Here is a 12,319-nt window from a genome sequence, read left to right as displayed (position 1 = left end):
ATAGTTTAAGACTTTTTCATTACTCATTCTGTGTTCCTTATCTCTCTCTCTCTCTCTCTCTCTCTCTCTCTCTTATTTATTTATTTATTTATTTATTTATTATTTATAACTAGGGTTTTTTATTTCAAATAGAAGAGCACATTACAATTGAGAATATAAATGAAAATAAGAGAAAATAAATCTGTTAATCATTCTTCATTACTGCTGATACTGTATTATTCAGATTCAATAGGAATTTATAGATCTACCATGTCCCTATCTCTTTAAAGGGACTTTATCTGGTGGAGTTTTCAACCTGATGTGGTGACCAGAATCTTTAGTTCTAAGTAGTCTGAGCTCTTGATTTGCAGGCTTCCTTCTCAAACCTTTAAATAAACTTGCTCTTACCATTTTCACTGGGCATTATAGTTCAAGGAAGCTCTGCAGGGTGTCTCGGTGTTCCATCCCACCGCGATGCTTGTGGCTATCCTTAGTCCTGTTTTTCAGTCCTGGTCAGATTTAATCACCTCAGCCAATACACTCCTTATTTTGCTTTCTAGCATACAGAGCCTGGGATGGCCAGCTGATGGTCTCAGCTTCCAACTCAGTGGAACGTTTATGGCTCTTCCCTGGGTTCTTAAAACTTCCAGCATACTAGTACCTAGAGGGCAAAAAGCAAAAAATAGCAATGGGTCATTAGATGTCATCACTGGAAGTGTCACTCCTGCTTCCATGCCGTGGCCAGCATATTATGGGCATATGGGCTTGCTAGCTCCACCAGTAGTTTTTTTTAATACTGTAACTCCACTGTTTCAAGAGGTTATGCAATAAAATACACAAGAGGCAGATTTCAAACTTGTTAAGTATGACAAATATCAGGATGTTGGAATATTATAATAATATTGATTTTAGTCAATTCCACATGTAAAATAACATGAAATGCAACTTAGACCTGATTTTATTTTATCCCCATTTGGGTACATTTCTTGGATTTAAAGAAAAAGGAATTAGGAAATGTACTTTTTTAATGTAATGGATGATCTAAGAAAAAGAGTTCTGGTATTCTCTATTTTTCTTCTTAAAACTATAAACTAATGCCAGGAGAAGACTGATTTCCTTGGTTTGAAAAATGACTGTGCCTTATTTACTCAATTGCTGTTGACTTTTTTGGGTTGTTTTAGGCTAAATTCTTTTTTTTTTTTTTTAAGATTTTTATTTATTTATTTGACAAAGAGCGACACAGTGAGAGAGGGAACACAAGCAGGGGGAGTGGAAGAGAGAGAAGCAGGCTTCCCGCTGAGCAGGGAGCCTGATGTGGGGTTCCATCCTAGGACCCTGGGATCATGACCTGAGCCGAAGGCAGATGCCTAACGACTGAGCCACCCAGGCGCCCCTAGGCTAAATTCTCGTAGAACTTTTAGAATTTCAAAAAGTGTGAATTTATCACACTGTTTAAAAAATAAAGTCCATTATTATTTTATTTTTATTAATTTTTTGTTTTTTTATTTAATTTAATTTTATTATGTTATGTAGTCACTGTACAAACATACTTCCTAATCCAGCCATTTAAAATAATAATGGATATATTTGTAATGTGACATAGTTAGCATACTAATTCTATAAATAATTAATATGCTGGATAATTAAAGGGATAGTCTTATTGGAAATTAATGCAAGTATTTAACAATTTATTTTTATGCCTTTTTTTTTGGAAGCATAGATTGAAATGTTCCTTTCTATTAGCAATTGCTTAGTAAATATTACCTGGAGACTTCAAATGAAATTTGAAAAGACTGAAAATGTGGCTGTAGTTGTGAGGGCCTGCCTCCACTGTATGTAATACTTGAAGCTCTTATAAAAGCAAAACATTTGGGAGTTGAAACTGTGTGCCCCAATTTAGTCTTCTCTATTTCTCTGTTTCTGTTATGGTTATCTCACTTTGTGCATGGTTGTCACCACTATTGCAATGTTGGGAGTGAGGATGGGAGTATTCTTTTTGCCTTTCCAGCTCTTGCCCAGTTATGGGCAAATTCACTTTTTCCTGTCTCCTCTAGCATATCTGAAGCATGCTAATTTTTTTCGAAAGGAAGTTTTCTTAGAAAACAACATAAGGGAAATTAAGAAAATAATAGAATGAAGTTTACAAAATACAAATTTCTAATTCTCTGATAATTAGCTTATTTTTATTTTATTTTTATTTTTTTAAAGATTTTATTTATTTATTTATTTGAGAGAGTGAGAATGAGAGAGAGAGAGAGAGAGAGCACATGAGAGGGGGAACGGTCAGAGGGAGAAGCAGACTCCCTGCTGAGCAGGGAGCCCGATGTGGAACTTGATCCTGGGAGTCTGGGATCATGACCCAAGCCGAAGGCAGTCGCTTAACCGACTGAGCCACTCAGGTACCCCTAATTAGCTTATTTTTTAAAAATTTTATTTATTTGAGGTAGAGATAGTGAGAGAGAGAGAGCACGAGCAGGGAGGAGAGGGAGAAGCAAACTCCCCGCAGAGCAGGGAGCCCAATGCGGGGCTTGATCCCAGGACTCCAGGATCACGACCTGAGCTGAAGCAGATGCCGAACCGACTGAGCCACCTAGGCGCCCCAGATAATTAGCTTATTAAGTCACATACCTTATTTTGTTCATATCCTTTTTCCTAGAATGAATCCCCCTCTAAAGGGCCAGTTCAAATTTAATTTATGTTTTCTGGTTCTAATTCTCTTCTAGTTTGTGACTTGTCTCTGCTTGGGTGATACCATCTTGTTCCTTGCTATATAAGATTTAAATGTGGAGTTTGGTTCCAGATAGACAGTTTCTTTCGTATTTCTCACTATCTAGGCCTAGTAATAGATGTCCAAATTAGGTTTTATTTTTCGTCTGAGAGATACATTTCACTAGAGGTGTATGATGGGATATCATACCTGATGCAGTGCATGGCCTCACCCTTCAGATGAGACTCTGAATTCTGTATTGTTGGGAGGTTGCTGGCAATGTAGTAATTCATCGAATAACCACAGCATATAGACAAAAGCACAGGACTCAAGAATTAGGAAGGCTGTTTTCTCACAGGTTTTATATAAAATGTATAGTTACCTCATAATATAATTTTTGGGTCCTTTATCTGACACATTGTATTGTAGTTCCTTTTATAACCTCTCATAAAATCAGTAGAATTGGTAATTATGAAATATGAATAATTGGAAAAGTCCTGGTTAATTTCTACCAGTTAAAAAATCAGATTAGTTTTACTATCTTCTGTTGAAATTCAATATAAATTCAAATTGCAGTGTGAAATGTAAGATCTTAGAGACTATAGGAATAGCTTTCAAAGAATCAAGATTTGAGGAGATATTCTCTTTTCACATGATTTTACTTTTTATCTAACTTGTAATGTTAATACTTTTGCAAAATCATTAAATTTTGTTATAGATCCAAACTCTTTAAACAGGAATTATGGTCTTATTGAAACAGTTATCAAGTAGTGGATTGGCTACCTAAGAATATAATTTTGACTTATTTTTTAAGAGAAGATCTCTTTTGTGTATTTCTTAAAAACTGAAAGTAGCTGAATAAGATGCAAAGTAGAGATAGGCTCGGTTAATAGTGATTATGAACATCTGACATGTATATACCATGGGAAAAGTTCTGTTGGTAAATCAGTAACTTAAAAAATAATCTTATCTGGGGGCACCTGGGTTAAGCATCTGCCTTCAGCTCAGGTCATGATCCTGGAGACTGGAGTCCTGGGACTGAGCCCTAGGTCGGGCTCCCTGCTCAGTGGGGAGTCTGCTTCTCCCTCTTCCTCCCCCTGCTCCTTTTCTCTCTCTCTCTCTCAAATAAAAAAAAAAAATGTTAAAAAAAACTTATCTGATCTATCAAATGCCAACCATTATTACTATGAATCATCTTTGAAATGATTACACTATGACTTAATTGAAACTAATAAGATGGAATTTTATCTGAATTCACCGGCTATTACCCTGTTGATAATTTTCTGATTCCAGAGAATCCAGATATGTGGCATGGAGAGCTATGGGAGATTCCTCCCAGTTCCTTCTCTGCATTAAACAATGTTTAAAATTAATCTGAGCATAAAACCAAGCTGTTAAAAAAGTGAAGAAAAAACCAACCAACCAAATAAAAACCCATGCTGTTGCCAGTAAGCCTACATAAGCATCCCTGGAAATGGCCAAAAAATAGTTCATGAGAATAATTAATCCTAAGCAAGCTTGGAAGGTTTGCTTTTTCCTTGCAGTGTGAGTACCAATATTTCTAGCTCATTTCAGAGGTACATATTCTCTTGAGGCCTGTTAGTGTATACTCTTTATTCTTGCTCTACAACTGGGGATTCCATTATTTTGATTCCTGTTTTAAAACTGAGTTTTGCATTCTCTTAGAGTGTTCTAAGTACGGTAAGTTTTAGTCTGAGTTCAGAGTTAAAACTGTTGACTATAGTTGTCGTCCTCTCTTATTATCCCTTTATTAGAATGATGTCTTCAGTCAAGAGCCTTAACTTTCTCAGGTTGGGTTTTAAAACTGTTTGTTCATGTTAATATATAATACTTACCAAATATGTATTAATTATAAAGTGCTTCTTTTAATTATTTCATATTTTTTCTCTCCAATTTAGTATAATATAAAAGGAGGTCATAGTCTACAAAACCGGGAGAAGCGTTTTAAGAAGCTTGTTTCAGATAGTCCAGGACCAGCAAGCTATGATCAGTTTTTTCCTGGAACATTAGGTATCATGAACAGAAAAGCACTACAGGTTAAAGAGCATCTTCAATCAGTACGTTGGTATTTTAATTATGCTTCTGACATTTCTTTTAGTTAAAATAGAAAAGGTTTAATGTTTTATGTGGTAAGTACATTAAAAAAACTTTACTATAAAAATTAGGTGTATTAGTATCAATATTGTAGTTTATAATTAAATGAATATTTGATGCGTATGAACTAGTTTTTTATTGTATTAACAACTGACTTCACTTTTCCTTTTTATAAATCTGTAATCACTTCCAATTTCTATGGTGAACAGAAAGGAAAGGCGATTTTAAAAAACCACCTGAGTGGGCTACCTATATGTAGAGAGAAAACTCTGATAAGTACTGTTAATAATACAGTGAAATTTAAAACATGATTACTGAAATAAAAATTTTAAAATTTAGATGAGAGAGAGATATATAGATTGCTACTAATGCAAGATGAAATATGATAGGTGCTAAAGGAATAACGATGTAATTAAATGCCATAGGAACTTTTAAATTAAATTAAATTATTTTTAGAGAAAGCGGGGGTGGAGGACAAGGGAGAGGGAGAATCTCAAGCAGGCTCCATGCCCAGCACAGAGCCTGAGGCAGGGCTCCATCCCATGACCCCAAGATCATGACCTGAACCGAAATTAAGAGTTGGATGCTGAACCAACTGAGCCACCCAAGTGCCCCAATGCCATAGGAATTTATAGGAAGACTACTGTATCATGGCAAAGTATACTTTGTAGAGGATTTATAGAGGAGGTTGGCCTTGAAGAATAGGGTTGGAATATGCATTCCAGGCATGGAGATCTACATGAGTGAAGATAGAGAAGTAGGGTCCATGGAAGACAATGAGAAGATTATATTGACCCCAGTAAAAAATTTGTGTAGGAGACTAGCAGATGACATGTTTGGAAATGTACATTTGTGTTATATAATGAATGATTTTTATACCAAGGCCCTGGCCCTTTGAAATAAATAATCTAGAAGATTTTGGTCACAGTTTATTTAGAGTGGTTCTCTTTTCTTTTTCCATAACTCCTTCACATAGCTCATATTAATTACATTTTAATCAGCTTTGTTTAGGGGACATATTTTAGAGCTAAGTACTCAGTTGAATAATGTCAGTACAACGACAATGAAGTTAAGGTTTATAAGCGTATTTAAATATCAGCTATTTTGTGCATGGGATAAATAAATCTTCATTTATTTATGCAAGGATTTATCAGACATTTTTTAGAAGGAAACACTTGTTTTATTAGACATTAATCTTTTGCATTTTCTTAATGACACTGTGTGATATTTTCTTCTGAAAAGTAGTAAGTTATTGTTTTTTTTTAAGGCCTGTGAATGTTTTTTAAGGGACACATTAGGAATTTCTTCCTCCCCTTCCTCCCCTTCTTCCCGTCTCCTCCCCTCCCCTCATCCTCTCCTCATCCTTCCTTCCTTCCTTCCTTCCTTCCTTCCTTCCTTCCTTCCTTCCTTCCTTCCTTCCAATTATAAAGTAAGTCATGGAGAGGAAAAGTACAGCATAGGGAATATAGTCAGTTAACATTTTATAACTTTGTATGGTGACAGATGGTAACTGCGCTTGTGGTGAGCATCGTGTAATGTATAGAATTGTCCATTTACTATGTTGTGCATTTGAAACTAATATCAGACTTTTTCAGAGACACTTTATACTAGACATAATTCTAGGCACTGACAATACATAGAAAATAAATCACTGCTTCCCAGGATCTATAATTTTAATAGGGAAATTATGTAATTCAGTACAAAATAGTTGATGCAATGCTATTTTAATAAACATATATCATAATAAAATGTCTACTAGTAGCCCAAAGTAGAGAGTTTTTGGAGGGAATAGTGATATCACAATCAAACTGGATCTTAAAGAAGGATTCACTAAGTAGTTAAAAAGAATGGGAAAAAACACTCTAGGCAGAGAAAACCATGTGAATAAAGACATTGAGGTATTTAATGGCATTGTATGTTTGGGGAAGAACAGAGTTCTTTAGAATATTTGGAGGATAGGATCTAAGGGACGGTAGTAGGAATAGAGGGTGGAGAAGGAGGTAGGGACATATTTTGGAAAGTCTTGACATCATACAAATAATTTTTGAAAGTAGTGGGAGAAGCTATTCAATACTTCTTGTTTTAATTTGGTTATCAGTATAATAAGTATCACTGAAACTACTTAATAGTGGTCTCTAATGATAAAGTAAAATTCTGCCAGTGATAGTATGTTTATAACATAATTGTCTATTGGGCATGCGTGCACTAAACTATAACATTTATTAATTTATTCAGAAACAACAGAGGATCAATATATTCTTAAGTAATTTTCCAGATAACTAAATCATTTAAATGCCAGTATTTCATTTGCTAAATTTTGTGCTAGTATTTCTACTATATGTTACTTCTTGTTTTTATTTAAATTATAAAATATTTTATGCTAAAGGAAATTTTGAAAAAATGATAATTGCCCTAAAACTTCTGACTATAACTTGGATAATTCTGTTAATTTTTGCATAGCTTTTAAAAGTTCATTATTAAATCGTGTATATATCACTATATATACTTATATATAATTTCATATATCTTATTTATAGTCATAAATTCTATTTTATGATTTCCATTTAGTATTATGTCATAGACATTTTTCTTGCTATCTAGTCAGCAATATTAGGATATTTATGTAGGGCACCAGTAATACGGAGATAAATCAGGAGCTGATTTAGCTGAAGGAATGAAGCCAGCAAATGTTACAGAAAAGTATAAAGTTCATTTTTGCCTGGGAAATATTATGATAGTATAGCACAAGTAACCACTTTGAACTGGTGATTGATGATGTGACTATAGGAGTGAATGCCTGCTTTTAGCACCGGTAATACTTATTTACTAAGCAAAATAAATAACTGAGCCAAGTGAGAGAGACTCTTTTCCTCTTAAGGTGGTTTTAATAGTAATACTGTATGTTATCTTAATTTATATGATTAGGTGAGACTTGAGTTTACTCCTTTAAATTACTTTTGTAGAATAAACATTTTTGGTTTATATTATGAAAGTCATTAAGTCAATATTTATAATTGCCTTTTAGTAAATTTTAATATTTGTTCTTTATTCCTTTTCTTGTCTCCAAGTAAATGATATAAAATATTTTCTTATAGAAAATTTCAAGGGCACCACCTACAGTTTACAGAAGTGTTGATGTTCCTTCAATTCCTTCTTGTGGATGGTCATATGGTTATGATATTAATGAGGATGGCAGAATTATAAAACATTCTCCACCTGCTAGTGACAGTACACTAGGTCCAGCATACTATAAACCTCAATTTGTAAGTATATTGTATTTTCTGTTGACAATTGGAAGATTGTTTATGATTATGGGTGTTTTAATTAATGTAATACCGACTGCAATGATAAATAGACCCCCAAATCTCAGTGGCTTAATACAACAGAAGTTCTTTTTTTCCTCATTCATATGGGTATTCCTTGTTGATAAGAGACTTTCTTCTGTGTAGAGATCCAGGGACACAGGCGTAGTCCATTCATGTTACTATCATCATTGAAGACCTTTAGTTCATCTGTATCCATGTGGCAAAGGGGAAAGAGGATGGAGGACTGCTAGTGGGAGGATTTTGTGGCCAAATCTGGGTGTTAATACTTAATCACATAGACACATGTAAGGGCCGAGGAGGCTGGGAAATATAGTCTAACTACATCTAGGACGAAGAGGAAAAAGGTTTCACTTACTAGAAGTCTCTGCTATGATGTATAATCCTATGCAATACATAGATATTCTTTCCCTGAATTTGGAAGGGAAAAGAACATTTTTTAATAAAGGAATTTGAATCTGATAATGTAAGCATTATTTATTTCACAAATGTTTATTAAAAAAGATAAGGAACTTCTCTCTAGTTAAAATATCAAACATATTAGAGCAGATCCATCTCATGCAGCTTTTTGGGTTCAAACCTGGCCAAAACTGAGCCAAAATTTCATCCAGCCAATTGAAATATATGAATTATCCATGAATATGGATGATTCGTCTGGTTTTACTTAATTACAAGACTGAAGTACATAGTGCTTTGAACTTATATTTTTATACTTTTATGAGATCTGGAAGAAGTAATCCCCATGAGGAAAATGACCAGAATTAAGCATAGACTTAAGGATAGGCTGAAAGATGAACCTTGGGCAGAGAATAGGTATTCTCAGATTTGGCTTGACCTTCACTCTTAGTACCCTATAAATTTTTGTTTGTACATGTCTCCATCTTTGGGCTTAGGCCCAAATATCTTTAGAAACCATTTGGTTTGTGGCTATACTAGGGCATTTTGAGGTCTTAGATCCTTTGAATTGTTAAAAGCTTTAAAAAATATATACTGTAATTTATATAATTCTACATAGAATAGTACAAACATAATAACAGATACCCATGAATGTAAACTGGTGCAGCCACTGTGGGGGCGCCTGGGTGGCTCAGTCAGTTAGGCGTTTGCCTTTGGCTCAGGTTATGATCCCAGGGTCCTGGGATCGAGCCCCACATTGGACTCCCTGATCAGTGGGGAGTCTGCTTCTCCCTCTGCCTCTCCCCAGGCTTGTGCTCTCTCTCTCTCTTGCTCGCTTGCTCACTATCTCTCTCTCTCTCAAATAAATAAATAAAATATTAACAACAACACAACAAAAAACTGGTACAGCCACTGTGGAATATGGAGTATGGAGGTTCCCCATAAAGTTAAAAATAGAACCACCCTGTGATCCAGTAATTGCAGTACTGGGTATTTGCCCAAAAGTTACAAAACACTAATTCAAAGGAATACATGTACCCTTATGTTTATATAGCAGCATTATTTACAGTAGCCAAATTATGGAAGCAGCCCAAGTGTCCTTTGATAGATGAATGGATAAAGAAGATGTGATATATATATGCACATATATATGCATATATAAATATGCAATACAATATTACTCAGCTATAAAAAAGAATGAAATCTTGCCATTTATAACCATATGGATGGATCTAGAGAGTATAATGCTAAGCAAAATAAGTGAGAGAAAGACAAATACCATATGATTTCACTCATATGTGGAATTTAAGAAACAAAAAATGAGCAAAGGAAAAAAATAAGAGAAAGAAAGATAAACCAAGAAACAGACTCTTAACTATAGAGAACAAACTGGTGGTTACCAGAGGGGAGGTCAATGGGGGGATGGGTGAAATAGGCAATGGAAATTAAGGAGCGAACTTGTCATGATGAGCACTGGGTGATGTGTGGAATTGTTGAATCACTGTATTGTACACCTGAAACTCTTAACACTGTATGTTACCTATACTGGAGTTAAAATTAAAAAAACAAACAAACAGATGTCCATGGACCTACCATCACATATAACACAGTAAAAATTTGTCACACTTGAATTTGCTGTGTTTTAAAATACATTATTAAAATTGTTACCTTACCAAGTTTCCCTCCTTCTGTTCTTTTCCCTTTGCCAAAGTAAACACTAAATCTTTGTTACATACATGAATAACAATATATATTGTGGTATGATTTTAAAAATTTTAAGTAAATGGTATCATCTGGTATGTAGGTTGCTTGCTATTTCACGTAATGTTATATTTTCTAGATTTAACCATATAGTTATATTAGATCTAATTCATTCATTGTTCCTGGTTAGTACTTTTCTTTTTTGAAATAATTTTAAATTTTGAAATAATTTCAGACTGGTAGAAAAGTTACAAGAATAATACAAAGACTTCCCATATAACTCAGTCAGAATCTGCAGTTAGCATTTTATCACATTTACTTTACCATTTTTTCTTCCTATGTATTTTTATATTATTATTTTTATTAAGGAATTCAAGAGCATATTTCAGACATGATGACCCTTTACCCTAAATACTTAAATACAAATTTCCTGGAGAATGACACATTCTCTTCTACCATAATGCAATTATCAAAATCAGGAAATTTTCACTGACATAATACTGATATCTAATCCACAGATATTTAAAAAATGCTAATGATCTCAATGATATCTTTAAAAAAATTTGTTCTGGAGTGAATCTGGTATTACATTTTACAATTACTTGTCATGTCCCTTCAGATTCCTTTAATTTGGGGCACCTGGGTGGCTCAGTTAGTTAAGTGTCTGCCTTTGGCTCAGGTCATGATCCCAGGGTCCTGGAATCGAGCCCCACAATGGGCTCCCTGCTCAGGGGGGAGCCTGCTTCTCCCTCTGCCAATCCCCCTGCTTGTGCTCACTCTCTCTCTCTCTGTGTCAAATAAATAAAATCTTAAAAAAAAAAAAAGATTCCCTTAATTTGGAACGGTTCTTTAGTTTTTCTTTTTCTTTTGTAACCTTGACTTTTTGAAGAGTATAGCCTAGTTACTTTGTAGAGTATTTCTTAATTTTGGGTTTGTGTATATTTTATCATGATTAGAGTAAGTTTATATTTTTTGGCAGGAATACTCCAGAAATGATATATCCTTCTCAGTGGATCACATAAAGAGGAACAGGATATCTGCTTATCTCATGATTGGTGATATTAACTTGAGGTGGTGTCTTCCAGTTTTATCTACTGTAAAATTACTGTTTTAAAAAATTATAAATATTTTGTGGGAGTTACTTTAAGAATAAGTAGATATCTTTTTCTTCATCAAACTTACTAGTTTAATATCCTTTCATGATGCCTGATTAAATTTTACTGTGATGTTTATCAAGTGGTGGTTTTATGACTCCATCTTTCCTTTAACATTTTGTTGGCACTTTAAAGAAGAGCTTTCCTTATCTTTCTTTCCCATTTATATCAGCATGGATTCATGAATTCCTCTTTTACTCAAAAAGTTATCATTTATTACTCATTATGTATTCTGAAGTTTAAATTACCTCAGATTTGATCCTTGGGAGTCCTTTTAAGCTGTGTCTAGTGTCTTTTTGACATGTCCTCATCATTCTTTGAGCATTTCTTTACCTTCTGGCACAGTAAGATGTTCCAGGTTCACCAAATTTTTTCCTCCTGCCCCAGCCTTGGAAGCAGACATTTCTTTAAGGAGCCCTACTTCCATTTAGTGGAGAATGGTATTTCAAAACAAGATCAGTATACTATGTACATGCATTGCTACTGGGGTGTCATTATTTCAGGCTATCAATGGACAGAATTAGAAATCCGTACTTATTTCTTATCTATCTGTCCATTAAAAACTTTGAGTTTATGCTGATACCTGATTTTGCTAATTATGTTGTGGTTATAAAAGAGAATATCTTGTTCTTAAGAAATTCCAATCCAGTACCACAGGTTTGTTCTAGTCTTTCCTTTTCCATGAGAAACTTGTTATTCCATTATTCTCAATATATTTACTTAACTTGCTTAGTCTTGTAAAACATGGAAAGGAATTTCACTGCTAATCCAGCCCTACAAAAACCAGACTTGACAAAGTACAAAGCTCTTTCCTATAGGTGGTCTTGAGGTTCTACACTGGAAGTGTAGGCTAAGGTAGACTTACAAACTGCCTACTTGAACATTGAAGGTGTGCCCTAACACATGCACAGAGCATCTCTGCAAAGGTTGGAGACTTATTAGTT

General features: G+C 34.4%; 1 protein-coding gene across 3 annotated transcripts in view; it reads left to right on the top strand.

Annotated features, from left to right (window-relative positions):
• Positions 1 to 12,319, top strand: part of STPG2 (sperm tail PG-rich repeat containing 2) — a 534,512-nt gene that overhangs the window by 14,694 nt on the left and 507,499 nt on the right. For all 3 annotated transcript variants that reach the window (XM_035726170.1, XM_035726169.1, XM_035726171.1), the window contains exons 4-5: positions 4,606 to 4,764; positions 7,897 to 8,064. In XM_035726170.1, the coding sequence (XP_035582063.1) occupies positions 4,606 to 4,764; positions 7,897 to 8,064 (327 nt within the window). The remainder of the gene's footprint in view (positions 1 to 4,605; positions 4,765 to 7,896; positions 8,065 to 12,319) is intronic.

The sequence above is a fragment of the Zalophus californianus genome, chromosome 2, assembly GCF_009762305.2.
Source record: "Zalophus californianus isolate mZalCal1 chromosome 2, mZalCal1.pri.v2, whole genome shotgun sequence".
NCBI classification, from domain to species: domain Eukaryota; kingdom Metazoa; phylum Chordata; class Mammalia; order Carnivora; family Otariidae; genus Zalophus; species Zalophus californianus.
The sequence above is the reverse complement of the archived record's forward strand: the minus strand, read 5'-3'. Positions and strand labels throughout refer to the sequence as shown.